The sequence below is a fragment of the Haliaeetus leucocephalus genome, unplaced genomic scaffold (genome assembly GCF_000737465.1).
Source record: "Haliaeetus leucocephalus isolate CR32 unplaced genomic scaffold, Haliaeetus_leucocephalus-4.0 Scaffold819, whole genome shotgun sequence".
Classification (NCBI taxonomy): Eukaryota; Metazoa; Chordata; class Aves; order Accipitriformes; family Accipitridae; genus Haliaeetus; species Haliaeetus leucocephalus.
In genome coordinates, this window is record NW_010973255.1 from 4,472,325 (window position 1) to 4,493,641 (window position 21,317).

Here is a 21,317-nt window from a genome sequence, read left to right on the forward strand (position 1 = left end):
CCGCGCGGGGAGGACCGGCGGCGCCGGGAGACCAGCGCTGCGCCAGACCGAGCTCGGTTCGCGGCCTGGGGCTGGCTGGGCGAAGGAAGCGCGGGCGTGCCGCTGCCCTGGGAGAGGGTCGGGGTGCTGGTGGCTGTGCTGTGCCCGGCGCTCGTCCCGGCGCTGACCCCCCCCGGTCGGGGTGGTCCTCGAAACGCTGGGTCCTGCTGTGCTGTCGGACTTACCTTGGTACCGGTCTGTGGCAACGCAGCTTACGCTTTTGGTCCTCAGCGGCTGTCCGGCCGGTACCCGTAAAGATCGCTCTTAGGCGCCCTCGAAATAACGACTGCTGCTACTGAGGGTGACTCTACGTAAGTAAGACCGGTATCCTGTTAAAGGACATAGCAGAGCCTAAGAGTGGGAACAAGCAGAGAAAATGCACGATGTTCCCAACGTTCAGCGAGCCTCTGGTCATTTCCAGCTCAGTCTTCCCTGACCGTATGTAGTTGCGTTTGTTTACTGATGTCAGGGTCCAGCTTTCTCCTCATTCTATGGAAACTTTTAGCGCTGGAAATGAATCCTGTGGGAAATTGCTTTACAGCTCAGTGGCCTGTTATCTGAAGAACAGGTTGCTTTTGTTGGTTTGAACCAAGCCCCTACGAACTTAATTTTATGTCTCCTAAGTTCTTGGTTGTTTCCCACCACCCCCAGCAATAAAGTGTTGTGATTATGTATAAAATAAGTTATTAGAATAGGTACATGAGAGAGGGAACCAAACTAGATTAATATGTGGTGTTCAATACCTAATTGGAAATAAAAGTATTTAAAAGTGTGCTCAAAACTTTCGGAGATAAGAAATGTTACAGATATATTACAAAGCTGTGTATTTTTTTCCCCAGAAAAACTTTGAAGTCATCAACAGTTGCATGCAACCATTCTGTATTCTCATTCAAATGCTGATTTTTAAGTCTAGTCTTTCATGATTATACTGTAAAAAGACAAGTATTTTTTTTACTTACAGTTTGACCTGTAGAGGAAAATACTTTTTCCCCATATTTTGAAAAGAAAGGAAAAAATATTTTTTTAAGTTCTTTAGGGAAGTGGAGAACTTCATCGGCAGAAACAGCTGCATTAACAAACAGATCTATCATTTACATGTAATAACACAACTGCAAGAGGGAATAGATGTCAGTTCCCTTGTATACAGTTTGTGTTTGCTAGTTAAAAGTACAAAATTGAGATAGGTTTCTTACCGAGCAGTCAAAACTTTCTTGCTTTGAAATGTGTGTAAATGTCTGTAAGAGAAGGTGACTTTGAATTTTGAGGTTCATATGTAAAGCAAGATGAACTGTAGTAGCACTTGCTTTCTTGTACTTCATTAAACTGAAGGACCAATTTAATTGGGTTTGTGAGCAATTAAGACTGTAGTTTCACATATACATCAAACTACCATTACCCATCATTGCTGCCAAATAAACAACCCACCAAAAAAAAAAGTTACTATTTATCTGAGTAAGTTCCTTAGCTTGATTGGCTCTCTGTGGCCTTACAAATAATTATGCTGGTGCTACTAAGTGGTGGGGGATAAGTGGACTGGCTGGTTTACACTGGTAAAGCTCTGCTTCTGCTAAAAATTTATGTGAAAGTGCAGCTTTATTTTCCAAGACTGCTTAGTGCATATCCTGTCATGCTGCAGTTGCCAGCAAAATAATAGCTATCAAACACTTACAAGGGATGCTGTCTTAAAGTTCTCAAAGCACTTTAGAAAGAAATACAATTATCTCGGTTTTGCACCTAAAGAAGTCGGAGCACGAGCTGATTTTTTTCCCCCTAGGTGGTAGACTCTAGGTCTCCTGATTCATGATTTAAGTGTCCTGTTAATTTAACCTTGATTTCTCTTAGGGGTGTTATATTTGTTTATCTCAGCTACCCACAGTGTAACCATAAAGTGAATATTGAAATACCAGATGAAATTATGGTAGAATACATAGGTGCAAAACAACTGTTTTCTCCTGAATTCCAGGCCCTTGGAACTTAATAAAAGGAATAATAACTCATGTATGGACACTTTTTTCTTCTCTCATTGGTATATGTGTGACACAAGATCAATACCAACTGTTTTATCTAGATTACCGTGCCAATGATGAGCTAGTCATTACTCCTAATTTTGACTGAATTTGAACAAGTAATCTAGATTACTAAGCCTCTAAGATACTTAGCCTTGTTGCCCTATGTTTTGGGATGAGTTTATGCTAGAGGTTTGACTTTTCTGGAGGTGGTGACTCTTTCAAGTGTTATAATGTCCTCACGCTTGGGTATCCAACGTGTTTTTTTGAAGCAGGTCTCTTGGAAAGAAAAGGAACATCCATAGCAAAACTAGTAAAATGGTCTAAATATAGTTGCTCCATTTTCCTTGGAAAGTGTTTTTGACAAAGTATTTTCAATGTGGTCTTAAATATGGCATGTTTTGAAAAATATTTTGAAAGTGGCCAAAATTAAATTGCATTTTAATTGCTCTCATGCTGTACTTTCTGCTGAATCTAGATTTCTTAATACTTTGAGCAAAACTTCACTGTTTATTATTAAAATTCACTTATATGTCTGATGATCTTTTCCTTATTCAGTGAGCACTGAAGAATTGTATGCTACCAGACTGCAGGAAAAAACTTCAATATAACTACCAAATTACATTGATTTAAGGTTTTAAACCTGTCACAGGGCAAAGAAAGCTTGTGGGTGAAGTTATAGCACCCAAGATTTAGATAGTTCCATTAGAGAAATTATATTATTTCTTAAGTGGTTCTCCAAGGAGAATGGGATTAAGTGGGTGTCCCTTGTGTTTCTTTTCACAGTCCTTATTTATGTATTACTTCAAGCTTTTGGGTTTTATTTGTATATGGGCAGCATGTGTATTTAATTAATATAATTTGCATGTATATTAGAGGGTTCTTTTTCCTATTAACTCCTTGTCGTATTCTTCTTCAATCACTGAATCATTAATTGGTTTATGGCAGTGCAAATACTGCAGAAGTGAAACGTGGATGAAGGAAGAGTGGCTTTTATGTAGACTGTGTAGAACTTAGACACCTGTTTAATTCATGGCTAATATGAGAAACTTATCTAAACACTACTTCTTTAAGAGACAAAAGATGCTTGCAGACATCTGAATCCTCAAAAATAATCCTTCAGAAAACTAGGAATCAATTTTTTATCACTTTGAGAAACAGAAACAAGAAAATAAGAACGTTTTGGTATTGCTACTGTTAGACATTGCGTTATAGTAAAGGAACAGTGTGAGTTGAGCTTTACCGTTCTTCTGGCTGCCTGTGAAGAGAAGTGCTAAAATATGTAATTTTTGTATCTTGCGCTATCTTAGTAACTGGTCTTCCTCTGTGGAGCAGTAGAGACTGCAAAAGTTTTATTTCATGATATTCTAAAGAGGCAAATGCTCTGTAACTTCTTCAGTGTTTCACCTTAGTTGCTCTATCCTTTGCCACTAGTTAGAGTGTTACAGTACTAACTAGTGCACAGCACGAATGCAGAGGTTTGAGTTCTCTGCCGACACAGGGTTCTTTCCCTGATGAGTCAGCGCCTTCAAAATGCAAACGTTTTTTATTTGTTTTTGGCAGAAAGTTCTATTTCCCTTACCAAATGTCACAGCTATGCTCTCAGTGAATTTGATGCTTGAGTTGTTAAATGGTTTTACAGTAAAAAAGTTTGATTAAATGTTGTTTCTTCCCCTCCCTGCTCTCATCTTCCCTTATATAAAATAAATTTTAAAAGTAACTATTGACAAAGACTGGAGGATTCAAGGAGAATCAAGCTAAGAGACTGTGACAGCCTTAGAAAACCAAACTCTTAAACAGGTTTAAATGGGAGATGGTACAAGAAATCATAAAGCTGTGTGTGATGAACTAGGCAAGTGTTTACCTTTTAAGTGTGTGACTGCTGAAGAATGGATACAATCATGGTAATTGTATACTTTCACTGGTGTACTTTGTACTTCTCACTTCCATCTGTTTGTGGGGCCTGATGTCAGAATTGTTGAACAGCTAGGGTGTTTGGTCCATATCCTAGTTAACTGGGTAGTGGAGTTGGCACCTTCAGCTATAAAAGCGTTGATGGAGAGAACGTGGGTGATGATGAATGGAGACAGCACCCAGCAGAGAGGGAAGGCAAAGGAAGCAGTGGTGGGATAGCACACACAGCAGTTCATACCTGCTCTGCAAAGCTTTGTCCACCATACTGAGTTCCTCTTTAGTCTGTCCACATCCTTTGCAATTCAGGACTGCTCGGACTTGAGGCACCTAAAACATTTTTTTGTGAATGGACTGTTAGAAGCCCAACACAGTTTGTAATTTAGGTTGAGTAAAAACTGCCTGAAGAAGTTGCTTAGCATGCTTTTAATAACTGTGAAGGCAGTGCTGCATGTGACCATTTCACTGCCACCAGTGCTACGTTGTGAACTTTGTCACTGCTGTACCTATAAGGGGATTTTTTTGTTTGTTTTGTTAACAGGATAGCAGTTTTGGCTTGTGACAAACTCCAGCACTACAGGACCCATGGTTTCACAGTGAAGAGCCACTGCTTTCACAAGTTCTGAAACTACCAGTGAGTCTTCCTTGAATTGTGGTGTCTGCGAGTCCTTGGTGGAGGTTGCATATATACATGTTTTCATGAAGAGAAGTGAGAAGCCAGAAGGTTATAGACAGATGAGGCCTAAGACTTTTCCTGCCAGTAACTATACTGGCAGCAGCCAGCAGATGCTACAGGAAATACGAGAGAGCCTCAGGAATTTACCTAAACCCTCAGATGCTGCTAAAGCTGATCACAGCATGGGCAAAATGTTATCTGAAGATCCTAGACAAGGCCGAAATCCCCCCAAATTTGTAACATATCATAAAGTTTTGCAGGAGATAAGAAACTCACTTCTGCCTTTTGCAAACGAAACAACCTCAGCTGTCAAAGGAACATCAGAAGTTAATCGGCAAATGCTGCAAGACTTACAAGCTGCTGGCTTTGATGAGGTGAAATATTTTATTTTCAAGATTTGATGTTCTGCTAACTATAAAGTATTAGTACATGTCGCAGGGGGTTTTGATCATGGAATGTTTGAACAACATATAATAAGCAAAATAGCTTCTTCAAAACCTGGTAGGTTTCTAATTAGTATGTAGTGAAACTGGTAATAATGGGGGATGAAGAAGAGGAATAGAAGGATTTAGAGAGGCTTGGCTTTGTGGTTTTTTTTTTTTTCTTTTTTAAGCATCTTGTACAGTTTGTTCTTATGTGGTAGGGGTAGGTTTTTTTAATTTTTTTATATCATTTTAGGCAGAGAGAACTGGACTCTAGAACATGGATTTTGCCTCTGGTACTCGATGGAATTTTGAATTGTGCTCAGTTAAAATATGTTGATAAAATAAGGCCATTCTAAATTGAAAGACAGTACCAAATATTTCAGAAGTTAATTTTAATGAGTTTTTTACATCTGTGGCTTATAGAAACTTAAACTTTGTGGAGAAAGAAATTTGGCTATCCTTACTTTATGTACTTTGTCAAGTATATATAAAATAACAAGGTACATGACAAAAGCAGGTGCAAAATGTCTTCTCTGCAGTATACTCAAGACAAAAAATGTAAAAAATGTCAAGTCTCTTGAAAATCTTGGGCATGAGTAATTATTCTGCTGTTATTTTCATTATAAGAATAGGGAACTAAATAATTGTTCAATTTATTTATTTTTCAAATTTTTGACTAAACTTATTTCCATTCATCCATTTTAATAAGTGAAAGGAGTCTGAAAAGTGGTTTCCAGGAATAAAAAATTAACACACTTGCAGCTCCTGTGTTTTTACTGGGATTTGCACATCAAAGTAAATTTAACCTGTTTTCATGCTTTCTCTGTAAACCTGACTACAAAAGCAGGTTAAAAAAAATTGCTAGCAAACCACTCATCTTTCCAAAGGAAAAAGACACAGTACCATAACAGGGATTGCCTTTACAGGAGTACACTGCTTGTAGTAGTGACCAGCTCACGAGTTCTTCTGGCTATGATGCCTCGGTATTTATGGAGAGATCTACCTCTACCAAGAGTGAGCTTCTCCAAAACTATCAGCTGACTTTTCCTCAAAAATGTCCCAGGGTCAGGTGCTGATAGTGGTTTTTCATGTTCTGTTCACTTGCTCAGATACACAGTCCAGACTCTGCTTTCAGTAAGAATGGAAGGATTTTATAATGATAAATGATTTTGTAATAATTTGCTCCTGCTCTGCAGTTGGTTGCTGAGGTTGGTTTTTTGTGGGTTTTTTTTTTTTTAAAAAGTAGATCAGTTTTCCGATCCATTTTTTACAGATTGAACCTGCAGTCATTTTTGTGAACTGAGGAATGGTATGTGGCTGGATAATAAACTAGAAAGGTACCTTAAGTTGGTATTTTTGTTGGATCCTTTGTATCCTGAAGCCTTTTGCTCCTACCCTTTGTTCTTGGATACAGCTGAGAATTCCCAGGACACTTGTGGTTATATGGAACTTTTTTCAGGCACAGTGCCAGCATAAGCTGTTTCTGCCATATGTTAACCCACAGTTGTGTTGCCACAATAGTCCATATGGCATTGGCCTATGAACACCACGAGGAACAGATAGAGCTGAAATAGGAAAGCATTTTTCTTGGTGGGGGGTATTGGAGACAGCAAGTAGGAGTGAAATGAGAATATATTTTGAGCTGGGATTGTTTCATGGACTGGATCATAGCTGGGGTGTGTTGGCCAGCTGTAAGTGGCTGATTTTTTTTTTTTTTTAATATATTGAATGTCACAAACTTTCTGTTTATTCCCCCCACCCCTCAAGCAATAGGTAGTATTCAGGGTTAAAGCTGAGCAGGCAGATAGATAACTATCAGTATCAGATAGATATATATCTCTCTATAGTGTGTATATAGATAGTGATATATATGTATAGTAATTATGGGAGAACACAGTTGTCGTGTTTGTCTTAAAAAAACAAACAAACAAAACCCACCCTAAACAGCTTACAGGAAATCTCTCTTAGTAGGATTCAAGTGCAGTCCTCATATGTTCTGTGTAAGGTGATATTCTTCAAGACATAGAATACTTCAGGTCACATAAGGTGACCAAGGTTTTTGTTTTTCAGCTAGAGGGGGGGAGAGAGATCCTTTGGCTCTTACTCAGGTCCTCTGGTTAGTGGAAAGGGGACTAAATTTCAGCTCTTAAAATGTTACTGGTTCTGTACCTTGAGATTCTCTGTGTCTTTATGGCTTCATGATGTTAACTTGTAGGTTCAGGTTTATATATAGTAGAATTACTTGGCTAAAAATACAGTAAATTTGGTTTTAAAACTGATTAAGAAGAAAATTTAATTTGATAGGTAGAAATGAATGATGGGTCCTATAAAAGTATATTCAAATTGGAAGTTAAATACTCTGGACAACTTAACTCTCTGCACAATGATCAAATAGCATACTGGTGCAGAAAATGTAGTTTGCAACAGATCAGTCTTGCCTATAATAGAAGTGTTGCAGACATAACTGTCTTGTGAAGGAGCTACGAGATCAAAAGTTGTATCTGCTTTTTCCAACAATGTCAGCTGGTCTGTAAACACTGTGACAACCTTATTATATTTTTTTTTTTTAAATCCTTTTTTAAGGTTCTTCTTTTCACCAAATTTAATTATTGTTTCTGAAGGCTGTATGTAATTTTGTATGTTTGTAGTGTTAAAAATGTGCACAGACAGGGTGAAAGTATACATGTGGGTTTGAATTTGAAATTGATGCTGACTACTTCCCTTCTGAGCCCTCTTTGATTTCCCATTGATTTTAGTAGGAGGTGAATGCTGTCATATGTGGGTAACCTGTTCAAACATAATGTGAATGGAAATGATTGCTTTGATATGACAAAGTATGGCCATAACAAATCATTGAAGACAGTGTGCTTAATTACAGGGAGTTATGCTGTGGATTTGTTTCAGACTTGTTGAGTCAGCTGCACAAATCCTGTGTAATGTAAGTGGGAGAGCAGTGCCTGACACTTAAGCATCTGAAATGCTGCTTCTGTTGCTTGACCTTGATCTCATTCAAGTCACTGGAAAAACCACTGGTCCATAATAAATTTTCCATTGACAGAGCTGGGAATGGCCATCAGATCAAAACTTGTGCTTGGATCTCTAAGAACACAGAGTCTAAATCTACCACAAAAATAATAGAATTTCTGCCAGTAATGTTGTCTTCATCAGGAAGAATTCTTAGGGAGAAACTAATGGATATTTGTTGACAAAAAGTCATGCTGAGTTGAAGGAAAATGAGCAAAAACCAAACTTCTGAATTTGACATTAGAGTATCTTTCATAGAATAACTTAGGTTGTTGGAAGGGGCCTCTGGTCATCACGTAATTAGCTGTTACCTGGGTAGCATTTATCAGTGCATATAAGCAAACTGTTTGTACGAATAGCAAAGTGGCATGATTTAAATCAGACTACAGTGCTTCAACAAGTTAACTTCTTTTCCTGAAGATCCAGACTGTATGAGTGTTTTGGAGGATCTGCTGTGGAGAAAACATTTTAAAATTAGTTTTAAATCAATTGAGAGAAATCAGTTATGTATTTTGGTAAAATTACTGAAGGATGTTTGACTAAATAACAGTGATTTTTTTGTATTTTTGCTATTTTCTTGTAATTTATTTTTTGTATGTAATTTTCTCTTTAGGATATGGTTATACAAGCTCTTAGACAAACTAACAACCGTAGTATAGAAGCTGCCATTGAATTTATAAGTAAAATGAGCTACCAGGATCCTCGTCGGGAACAGATGGTTGCAGCAGCAGCAAGACCTGTAAATGCAGGTATGAAACCACCAGGTAGGTGTGTCCATGGTAACTCAGTAACTTACTGAGTGTATTCTTATAGGTGAAAAATACAAAACAGCAAATTCCTCCTTCATGTGCTCACAGTGGAACAGAGGAGATGTTGAGATACAGTTTTTTGCTTTTAAAAATGGCATGTAAAGTATAGTGTAATTCTTCTGAAAGATATGTGTATTTGACATGAATTTCTTAAATGTTTCTTTTTTATAACTGCATGGTCTTAAGATTGTATGTAAGTATTTTATACAAGGAATGGCATTCAGATCTCATTTTAGTAACTTTTGTCCCTCGTTGGTGCGATGCCCTTATTTTGTTCTCAGTGTCAGATGCCATTTAGAAGTCAGTGGTGAGCACTGAATTCTTTTTTTAAATTTTTTGTCTCTCTTTTTCACATACTCTCCCACATAGCAGCACTACATGTGGGTGCTTCTGTGTGTGTGTGTATATATATATATTATTTGTATGTGCGTATATGTATTTATATATCATATGGCTACACAATTTGTATTTTAGGATGTCCTGTTTCAAGATCCCTCTCTCTGCTTGATTCCAGATTTTGTTTGTCTGGTTTTTAAGGCAGACTTCATGTTTTTATAGAAATTAGGGGACAGACTATAGCTTTAGTAGCAACAGAGTCAGAATTTTGCTACTTGCTATTATTGCTCTCTTAACTTATGCAAGCACATTTTTAATACGTCTTGATGGTTTGGGTTTTTTTACCAGGTTTTAGTAGCATCCACCTAAACAAATGGTAACTTTCAAATGCAGCAGAAATACTGAACTTCTGTTTGACTGAAGTTGGGTGCTGAGCTGCTGGCTCTGTCATGTTACATTTTTAAATCAACCATATAGGTATGAGGAAAAATTAGTAGTCAAGAGTAGCAAAGTACAGCCTTATTTTCATTTAGTCTGTGAAGCAGGGTTAGTCAGTGCTTGTATGAAGCTGCTAGCTAGATGCCATCATTTAGCTGTGATTTTCATTGTTACATGCAAAGATATAGTAATTAACATGTTCTTTGATGGAAGATACAGTGACTTTCAGCAGTTACAGTACTGTATGTGTTTACAAGTATCGCAGTAATAACATTGTAAAAAGCACAATAAGACTGCATGCACTAGCAGTTCCTTGTATATTAGTTTGTTTATATGATGCAAAATAACATCTGTAAAGTAAATATATTGTAGAGTTTGGGTATGTAAGTTTTACTTTCATACAGTTTTAGTTCTTGCCTCTATACAACACTTTTACCCATAAAGACATAACTTTTAAAATTAAAATACTTAATCAAATTTCACATGCAAGGAATATAACAATTTTGGATGAACTGTATGCATACAAGGGTGTAAGTGGACTGTTTGATTTTACAGCATTCAGTTAAATTTTAGTTTAAGAACACTTCATTTATTTTAAGAGTTGAACTGGAAGGAATAGCAACATGGCTAATGCTATTTTTCTGTGCAGTTGCTTTTTTTGCTTTTGTACTGAACATCTCGTCTGAGAGTTGCTTGTGTGCATGATTAAAAATACATAGTATGCCTAATAATTTTGCATGTTACCATTTTTTCAATTAAAAGTTGAGTGCATCTGTAATTGAAGCAAAATGCAGCTTCAGAAAAGTGATTTCTAAAAACTCTGATACTAGAATTTCATTGCATTTTTTTGCTCTTACACTGTGTACTGAGCATATTACCATGGCATGCTCTGTATTACTAGATAGAGATACATTTTTCATGTGAAGTACAGTGTATGATGCTATGTTGGAGAATTCCCATCCTATTTCTGGAGTAATTAATGCAGAAGAATAAAATATTCAAAGCAGTAAATAGAAATAATATCTAATAATATAAATACTGTGTTTTCTTCTTGTAAAAGCAGGGACTGTACAGCAATCAGTTAACCGCAAGCAGAGCTGGAAGGGTTCTAAGGAGTCCTTGGTTCCTCAGAGGCATGGCCCTTCCCTGGGAGATGGTGTAGTTTATCGCTCAGAAAGTCCCAGCGCTCAGCCTGATGTAGGAAGGCCATTATCTGGATCTGGCATTGCAGCATTTGCTCAGGCTCATCCTGGCAACGGACAAAGAGTGAATCCTCCGCCTCTACCACAGATAAGGAGTGTCACTCCTCCTCCTCCACCACCTCGAGGACAGACACCCCCTCCAAGGGGAACTACTCCTCCACCTCCTTCCTGGGAACCAAACTCTCAAACAAAGCGTTACTCTGGAAACATGGAATATGTGATCTCTCGTATTTCTCCAGTGCCACCAGGAGCGTGGCAGGATGGTTATCCACCTCCGCCTATGAATCCTCCACCAATAAATTCTTCCACGCAGGCTCAGAGAGGCATGAGTGCTGTCCCCATTGGCAGGCAACCAATAATCATGCAGAGTTCTGCCAACAGCAAATTTAGTTTTCCCTCAGGAAGAGCTGGGATGCAAAACGGCAATTGTCAGGCAGAATTCATCGTTCACCAGAATGTGGTGTCTGGGAACTCAGTGAGTCGCCAGCCGCCCCCATACCCCATGAATCCAACTAACAGGCAAAGCCCCACAGCACTACAGATGCAGGCAGGAGGATCTGCTCCTCCTTCAGCATACACCAATGGGAATCTTCCTCAGGCAATGATGGTGCCAAATAGAAACAGTCACAACATGGAACTTTATAATACAAATGTAGCTGGAATACCTGCGTCCTGGTCACAGCCTTCCCCTGTGCAACCGCAGTCATCACCTGGCAATGGGCATGACATGCCTACATGGCAACCCAATGTTCCTGTACGGTCAAATTCTTTCAACAGCCATCATGGAAATAGGCAGAGTCACTCGAGCAGCTCTCAGCCTTCGGCTACAACAGTAACAGCTATAACACCAGCTCCCATTCAGCAACCAGTAAAAAGCATGCGTGTGTTAAAACCAGAGCTACAGACTGCCTTGGCGCCCACTCACCCTTCCTGGATGCCACAACCAGTGCAAACTGTTCAGACCATTCCCTTCGCTGAGAGTCCCTCTACAAATATGGCAGTTATGTCTCCTGTTGCAGAGGCTCCAAATTACCAGGGTCCCCCACCACCTTATCCGAAACACTTGTTACACCAGAATCCCTCTGTCAACCTGTATGAGACAGGACCCAAGCTCAACAAGGAGGAACCACCTATTTTATCCAAGGAGGATGAGAATGAAAAGAATTATGAATGTGTTGATTCAACAGATAAAGAAAAGAAACAAATTACAACATCACCTGTTCCTGTTAGAAAAAACAAGAAGGATGAAGAAAGAAGAGAGTCTCGCATTCAAAGCTATTCCCCTCAAGCCTTTAAATTCTTCATGGAGCAGCATGTGGAGAATATACTCAAGTCACATCAGCAGCGTTTGCATCGGAAAAAACAACTAGAGAACGAAATGATGCGGGTAAACTCTTTCTTCTTTCTAAATCTATGACTAGAACTGTTCCCATATTCATTTTAAGAAATATGTCCTAATTGTAGAATGTTTAAATAGTACAGATAAGTAGAACATTGTGGTATATTGTGGTATTGAAGTCTATTTTTAGTTTTTGTTTGAGATGTGGCAAGTTCTTCATTGCTTTTTTAAGTAATTCATTGTCTTCTTAGAAATTAGTTTTTTTAAGTAAGGTTTTTGCATGTCTAAATGTAGTTCATCAGGCTTATGTATGATGAGGCAGCAGAAGCAAAATCATTGTTGCATGAACTGAGATTTAACTACATGGCTCATAGCTTTTTGTTATGGGTTCTATTTAATCCTGATCTTTGAGTGAGTTATGTGGAATATTTTAATGATTTGTTTGTTTAATATTTTTATTTTTAAAAAATAAACACTGGAGGTACAAGCAAAGCAGGGACAAGTGGTAGGCTGGTTAGCACGTTTATATAGTCACCTAAACAGTGATAGGGTTTTTTAAGTTCAAATAAAAAATCAATATTTAAAAGTTAGATTTTTAGAATGAACGGACATGGTACCTTTTGCCTAAGTATTTTATAATCCAGGCTGTAAGGGTATGTGTTTAAACAAGGGGTAATTGAATGGGGATAATAATAAAAAAAAAAAAAAATCAACAAAACAATGTAAAATCAACTTCTTTGTGCCTACATGAAGTCAGTTGTCTATTTCTGGGATTTCATTGTTCTGCTAAACCAAATGAAAAGGGTAAAAACTGGAATTGATGTATACATATGTCATTTCAAAAGAGAAAATAGTGAGAAGTAGTGAAATGAAGATTTGCAGAAATGGAAATTCAAGATGTATTAGTTATATGTTTTTCTTAACCATTGTAGTTGAAAATTTGACATAAGTATGATGTACCTTTTAATTTATTCTATGAAAGAATGTATTTGGCTTATGCCACTTGAAGTGCTGTTTTTTAAATCCGTGTTTTCTTACTCTTTGAAAATTCTTACTGTAAGCTGTAGTGTTTTATAAGTGTTTGCTTAATCACGAATATGTAAACATTAGCAAGATTTCTTCCTGGAACTCTTTCTAGATCTTTATGCTTAGTCTTCTCTCTTTCCTTTTCACTTCCACTAACAGCTGATTTAAACTGTTAAGGTGTGGGAAGCTTTCCTGAACTCTGTAGCCTCCATCCCTGTGTAGACAAGTAAGATTCTGGAGCAACAGTATTTATTAAGAATAGCATGATCCCTTTTTAGAGGGCTTTGCATGCAATCCTGCATCAAAATTAAGCATGAATTTGTTTTGACTATTTTTAAGTACTTAAATGTAAGATTATAATTAATGTTGATTTGCAAACTTCACTTTCCCTTCTTACTGTGTTGTGTTCCATAGTATCGCAAGCATAAGTATGTGAAAGCACTGATATAACTTTTCTTGATATTTTTCTTGTGCATTTAAAGCACCCTAGCAAATGTCTTATATGAAATACGATTTATAATATTTATACTAGATTTAAAGCTGGGATGTTTAATTACAGACTGAAGGGTAGAAAATGGGGTATTATGCTGCAGCAGACCTCTCCTTTTTCATTAGGGTATAGGAGAGGAATCCCACAACAGTGAAGTATATTTTGGGCCTTCATGAGAAGGAGAAAGGGAAACTAGCTCATTACTTATTTTCAGGAAGTTTAAGAGGATTAAACAAGTATTGAATCCCTTCTTTTCTCCCATTTGGTAGGAATTTCGAAAGAAAAAAAATAAATACCACCAGAATGCATCCCTACAGAAATACCTACATTCATAGGATGCAGTATTTCTAGCATCAGTGACATATTTCTATGCTATCAGGTTTCCTAGGGAATAGAGTGGAGCTGTCTCAAAAATATTTAATTTGGATGTCTGAATTTGGCCAAGAATTATGCTAGATGTCTTTGCCACAAAGAGAAACTTAAGTCATGATTTAAGGCACAGCAAGATGAGAAGGGATCAAAATGAGAGCAAGTTGTGTGATATTGTAGCACAATTCAGGAAGCTCTTGTGTCTGGCATTGACTAGAAGTAATTAGAGGTGTATGTGCATGAACATTTGTGCAGCTGACAAAGTTGGTTAATTTTTGGTAAATGCTGTAACTCAGGAGAGTTTTAGGGAAAATACAGCAATGCAGAGAGCTATCAGTTTGTGATTAACATTGATTTAGTGGATGGCGTAGGAAAAAGTGAAGATGGGTTGGGGGAAGAGATGACATTGTGGTATTTGGGCTCTTGTTTTTTACAACAAAACTGTTAGGACGCAACAGCTAGAGAGCAGGTGCTAGAAGGTAAAGCTACAATGTTTTTGGAGACTCTATTTGTATGTCTTGCAATGATTAATTACTGTATTGGGTATCACTCCTTCTAGGGTTTTGTTGCCATCTAGATTATATTCTTTGCCAGTTTTCTAACTGATCAGTGGGGTTCAGTTTGTGTGCAAGTGGGGCTGTACTGAAGCAGACCTCATGGTTCAGATGGGACTTGAAGGTGACACCCCCCACCCCCCATTGTCTGAACTTCAACAGGGCCACGCCTTCATATATCTTCTTGACATTTGTAAGTCTTCAAAAATCCCTCTTTCTGTATTGGAAGTGTGCCTTAAGCATGTTCATTCACAGAAAACTTGAGGTGTTTCTGTCCTGGAAGTCAGTGCACAGGTATTCCTGCAGTAATGTGTTGAGAAAGGTTCAACTCGCTTCTCTGAGTCAAGAAATTGTCTATTTCCCACATCCAGTCTTGAAACTACTGCTACCCAATCCTAACTACTGCCTGTCTGATGTCTACAAAAATTTTTGTCTCGAATTTGAAACAGCCTTCCCCATTTATATCTTACTGAATTGATATTGCTTGTGAAGTTTGTTTGGGTAGACACGCATTTTGTATGCATTTTCCTAATTGCATCTCCTTTGGATCCATTTTTGTTATGATGCCTGTAAGAAATTTTTCTAACAGTATTTTCTTTAATAGGTGACATACAGTATCCTGAAAGCACTTTTAAGATACTGAATGATATTTAATTGATCTTTTATCTCACCTTTTTCCTCAGTCACATCTATTATATTTTGTTTCAAGTTATGTTGTAACTTACACAAAGCAGAAGTCATCTATTAACACGCAGTTTATACAGGCCTAGACTAGTGGTTACCTAATCCTGATGGTGGTCCTGAGTACTGTTATGCAGACAGTATCTTAAGTGTTTGAAGCATTAATGAGATGGAAGCAGCAAGATTTGGTATCAAGAATCAATAAGATGTGACAGTAAGAAATTGAAAACTTCTAGAATAGTTCTTCAGTAACAATTGTGATGTTTGCAGGGATTCAGTTTGGCCATGTTCAATTTTATTTCATGATCAGAACATCCAGGAAAAAATAAGGCAATATACTATAGGTTGAACTTGGAAATCATTGCTGTAGGATGGTGATCTCAAGCCCGGTAGGCAGATAAAATAATTGAGATGCTATGAAAAAAGGAGCATATAAGATTTTGAAAATGCTGACAGAAAACAAAAGAAGGAATGAACATCAAGCTATGTGAGGGTAGTGTCACAAAGAAGAGAATATAAAAAATGGAAGAAAGATTCTGCTCACATTAAAACCAAAAGAAGGGATATTTTGATTCCAGGGCCTGAAATTTGCCAAGAAAAATGGCACTGGAATTGAATGGCACTTTAAATGAATTGAAGCCAGCAAAAACACACTAGGAGGCACCCATGTTGGAATATGACGAGAATGCTCAGTGTGGTTCTTATCTATAAGGGTTTCCACACTGTAGGCGATGAGTTACATGTAGCCTGTGTTTCAGCTGTCAGAATGTTAGCAGTGTTGGCCAGAACACCAGGGATGTTCATTCAAGATAGGGTTATGTATGCAGGTGGGAGCCAAGAACTGATACTGTGGGGAGGAGTAGGCCACTTCAAAGAAACTGCCCTGCTCAACTAGTTTGTGTGTAGAGTGGAGAGCGATAGAGTGTGACTGAAGTCCTGTTAGAAGGAGGTGGATTATGTGATAAGAGGGAAGATCAGGTCTTGGTTTGTGGCAGAGGCACGTGCTTGGTGTGGGTGGACAGTAGGAAACGGTGCCATATGGATCTGGTTTGTGTAGCTACACAGGAAAGCACGAGAGTGAGAGAGTCACATACTCCCTCCTGCAACTGAAATTCCACTGACATGTTCGGGAAGTTTAGTGACTTCTGCTCTAGGTAGTCTAGAGAGTGGAAGCCTTTCCCACAGCAGCTCCTTAGTTAGCCCTCAGCGACTTACTGCTGCTAAGCACGTCTTGGCTTCCTTTAGCACTGCAAAGAGAATCAGGGAGGCAGTTGATGCACACTGTTACTCAGATAAGTATTATTTGCAGTGGTTTTTATCAGTAGTTTGTAAATTGCCCTTTCTGTGCTCGAGAACATACTTCCTTCTCAAGAACTTTCTGGTGCATGGCACCTCATGCATTTTGCTGTTGCAAGTGATCACGTTTTGTTTTGTATCACTCCTATATGTTTTCATAGAATCCTAATGTGTAAATTAAAACAAAACAAAACAAAAACCCTTTAAGTATTATTTCCCATGCTGTATCTAAGTATTTGGTTTGCTTTACCTAAGCCTTGTAATTACAAGAAGATCACCAAGAATTAAGAGTACTGTTCACTATTCAGATTTAATTCTGTTTGCTGCACAGGTTGGATTGTCACCAGAGGCCCGAGATCAAATGAGGAAAATGTTATGCCAGAAGGAGTCTAATTATATTCGGCTAAGAAGAGCTAAAATGGACAAGTCGATGTTTGTAAAAATTAAAACCCTGGGAGTTGGTGCATTTGGAGAAGTTTGCCTAGCAAGAAAAGTGGATACTAATGCTTTATATGCAACAAAAACTCTGAGGAAAAAAGATGTCTTGCTTAGAAATCAAGTTGCTCATGTTAAAGCTGAACGGGATATCCTTGCAGAAGCTGACAATGAATGGGTGGTTCGTCTGTACTATTCATTCCAAGATAAGGACAATTTGTACTTTGTAATGGACTACATTCCAGGAGGTGATATGATGAGTCTCCTTATTAGAATGGGTGTCTTTCCAGAAAATCTGGCACGGTTCTACACAGCAGAACTGACCTGCGCAGTTGAAAGTGTTCATAAAATGGGCTTCATCCACAGAGATATTAAACCTGATAATATCTTGATAGACCGCGATGGTCATATTAAATTGACTGACTTCGGGCTCTGTACAGGTTTTCGATGGACCCACGATTCAAAATACTATCAGAGTGGTAAGAGAAACATAAAAGGTTTCTTCGTTATTTTGTTGATGTGTCATTCTTTGCAAGCAATTAAATAATAAATGAGTAGAAAGATGACTGTGCTGTTTCCTTTCTGAATAATAATGCATCTAACAGTGTCTGCACACCACTCAAATTATAGAAAACAGTGTTTAGTTAGGGTGAGTTTGTAAGCATGGGTATTGATTCCTTAAGGGAGAAGGAATGAGCTATGCTGCTGTAAGTTTGTCCCATTAGTGGCTTCTGAAATTTGGAGGCAAAAGGTCAGAGTGGTAGCAAGACAATTACACAGACAACAGCCCTAACTCTGTTTTGAAGATAGGACTGATGTTTTAAATGTAATTGTTCTTGAAAACCTTGCCTCAAGTTCTGACTGTCTCATGTACTTCCTTTTACTGTAACTTATTGATTTCTGAGAAAGGATTAAGTAGGCTTTTAAAAATCCTACTTGATTATTTATAACAACAGCTAAAAAAAAATGTTAGGGGAAATACAATTTCACAGTTCTGAGAATGGTAAAATACAGAATTTGCAATAATCTATTTTTAATTTTCAAAAATAAGTGTACCTTAAAAAACAATTTTATATTACTTTTGTCTTATTTTTATCAAAACATCATGTATCTTAGGCCAGACTGTTACACAGTCTCTGGAGAGAAGTTGGTTTAAAATTTGGTTTTATTTTTTGATGCTTTAAATATTGGGTTTTTTTCTGTTTACATATGAGCAAGAACAATATAAACTCTGTACCCCCAGTGTGGTTATGTTAAGGAAAAACTGAGAAAAGATCAAACTCAATGTCAAAAATTAACTTAAAAAAAACAGTGTCCTCAAAAGTTGGTATTTTATGTCATAAGCAAAAAGTCAAAATCGTGATGTTGATGACTGTTTTAGCTCTCAAATTGAGTGTTGAAACAGATTCTGTCTTATTACAAGAAATGTTAACAGGTGAAGAAAATTTCATACTAGATAAGAGCTAAAATAATCTTCAATTTTGGCATCTTTCTCACTCAATTATAGGTGATCATGCACGTCAAGACAGTATGGATTTCAGCAATGAGTGGGGCGACCCAGCAAATTGCAGGTGTGGAGATCGGCTGAAGCCACTTGAACGTAGGGCTGCACGTCAGCATCAGCGCTGTCTGGCCCATTCCCTTGTTGGCACACCCAATTATATTGCGCCAGAAGTATTGTTACGAACAGGTAATGCATTTTTGTACTGTCCTCTCACTGCAAAGTAACTGATACTCAGGTAGCTTGCTTCACATTTCTTGCACTACCGCTTTCTTGTACTGCCCAAGTATATAATATTTTGACAAAAATAGTTATTAATATGGAAATCTTAATCAAGTTTTGAATAGAATTCTCTTGTGAACCTTTTTTATTCTTAGCAATACAAGGTTAAAATTACACTAAGGCTTTGACTACCTTGTTTTGACTTCATTTCAGGTTACACACAGTTGTGTGACTGGTGGAGTGTTGGAGTAATTCTCTTTGAAATGTTAGTGGGGCAGCCTCCCTTCCTGGCACAAACACCGCTGGAAACACAAATGAAGGTAACTTTAAAAGTCTAGTATTAGCAGTCTGAAAAAGCAGGCTTGAAATTTACATGGTCTTTCTAATTTGTAATGGAATCAAAGGTGATTTTTGAGAGTGCTGCTCTATCCCAGCATGTCACAAACTAACAACATTTTAAACTTTATGTTACTGTGGTGGTACACTTAATTTGTAAAGGGACTTCAAGGATCACATTCATATCTTTTGTCTGGTCATACAGTAAACATGCCAGCTAAAACTTATGTTTCAGATCTCAGTTGTTCCCTTTCACTTATTGCACCTGTTCCAGTTGTTATTTCCACTTTTTCTTCTTCTCCTCTTCCAGCATCTGGGTGTTCTTTTCCCACCACTTGGCTTCCATGCCTGCTCACCTGCAGAGGATTTCCTTTGGTGATGTATCTGCAGGTGCTCAGCATGCAGAGGTGGAGGAGCAGCAGATAACTGTGGCTGCTCAGGGTTACTGGCAGCTCAGAGCCATGAGTTGCTTCTTTCCTGAGCTCCACCTGTTTCAGAGAAACCATGAGGGCAGTCTTCTGCAGGTGCCATTTTCACAAAACTGCATTCAGCTTGCAAGATATTAGTTGGCTCAAATGTAGTGCAGTATTGATTTTTTTTTTTTTAAACTTTAAATCTGTTAATCTTTCCAGTGGATCAAATAAATCAAAATTCAATAGCCTCACCTTCTTTTTAAGATTGTAAGCCATGTGCTTAATCTCAGGTTCCAGGTGCTGGATTTTATGGTATCTTTGTTGGTTTATAGCAGGGGTATTCTGTGCCAGACTATTCATGTTCCAAATTTAAACTAAACTTTATCTGGATTTTGCCAGATTTCCAGATAAAATATTCCTTGTGTTTCTGAAAGAGCAAAATATTCCTTGTGTTTGCCCTCTCTAGTGTGAAAACACTTAGAGGTGTTGAATGATTGCATTGTGGCTGTTTGTTGTTTTTGTTTTGTTGTTTTAATTTTCACTGTGTTTTTTCCTTTTTATGAAATTGTAAATAGAATAACACGTCTTTTTGCTTTAAAGGTTATCAACTGGCAGACTGCACTTCATATTCCACCTCAAGCTAAACTGACTCCAGAGGCCTCTGACCTTATTATAAAACTCTGCCGAGGGCCAGAAGATCGTTTAGGCAAAAATGGTGCAGATGAAATAAAAGCTCATCCATTTTTTAAAACAATTGATTTTTCAAGCGATCTACGGCGGCAGTCTGCTTTCTACATTCCCAAAATTGCTCATCCTACAGACACGTCAAACTTTGATCCAGTTGATCCAGATAAATTGTGGAGTGATGATGATAAGGAAGGCAATAGAAATGATACACTTAATGGGTGGTACAAAAATGGAAAACATCCTGAACATGCTTTTTATGAATTCACCTTCCGAAGGTTTTTTGATGACAATGGCTACCCATATAACAATCCAAAGCCCATTGAGTATGAGTATGGTAGCTCCCAAAACTCAGAACAGCAGTCAGATGATGATGATGATGATGATGATGAACAGGCAGGTAGAGGAGTTCAAAATCGTGACCTGGTTTATGTTTAATAGAGGAATAAAGATTAAAAACTAAATAAACTTATTTTGCAGCTGCAGTTTTTGAAAAGTCTCTTAAGAGAATTGAGGGAAGATTGTTAGGGTAAATACAGGAAAGCTTTTTTTCTTTTTTTTTTAAACACTAAAAAAATTGTGTCTTCTCGTTCGCTCTCTGTACATTTTGTTTCCCCAGAATAGAGGGAAATCGTTCTCAAATATTAATTTATTCAGCGTTGTTAATTGTTTAATTTAGAAGAGATTTGATGTTAGGTGAAAAAAAATATCACTTGAATTTTATTATTGGTTCTGTGTACTCTAAGTACTCAAAATAGGAAATAGTGGTTTTCTTTTCTTTTTTTTTTTCTTTTTTTTTTTTCCTAAGATGATGCCTGGTATCTATTTGTACATATAGTGAATAATTTTAGAAAACAAATCTCTGCTTCAGAATTTTTAATGACAGTTTTTCCTTACATTGACCAAATATAAAACTTACTTTACACTAATAAAGCTCTCTGATACATTTCGTGGGGGGGAAGGCTGCTGTACCCTCACTTCTTGCTGTATTTAGCCTAATTATTCACAGTGTTGGAAAAACTGAGCCATCTATCTGGTGAAATGTTTCCAGCTCTTGTGGTAGTGGCATAGTTCTCAGCTTTGGAACAAGAAAGGTCAGTCTTGG

At 37.7% G+C, this 21,317-nt stretch overlaps 1 protein-coding gene across 4 annotated transcripts; it reads left to right on the forward strand.

The window, feature by feature from the left end:
• The first annotated feature begins 4,502 nt into the window (after positions 1 to 4,502).
• On the forward strand, positions 4,503 to 20,971 carry LATS1 (large tumor suppressor kinase 1). 4 transcript variants are annotated; one of them, XM_010581906.1, is made up of 7 exons: positions 4,503 to 5,006; positions 8,695 to 8,845; positions 10,725 to 12,253; positions 16,953 to 17,535; positions 18,564 to 18,746; positions 18,993 to 19,099; positions 20,129 to 20,971. In XM_010581906.1, the coding sequence occupies exons 1-7, from the start codon at positions 4,656 to 4,658 to the stop codon at positions 20,648 to 20,650; spliced, it is 3,426 nt and encodes a 1,141-aa protein (XP_010580208.1). In that variant the 5' UTR covers positions 4,503 to 4,655; the 3' UTR covers positions 20,651 to 20,971. The 4 variants fall into 4 exon arrangements, with proteins under 4 accessions (XP_010580208.1, XP_010580209.1, XP_010580210.1 ...); XM_010581907.1 differs by having other exon boundaries at positions 10,728 to 12,253; XM_010581908.1 differs by having other exon boundaries at positions 8,695 to 8,830.
• Positions 20,972 to 21,317: the final 346 nt, after the last annotated feature.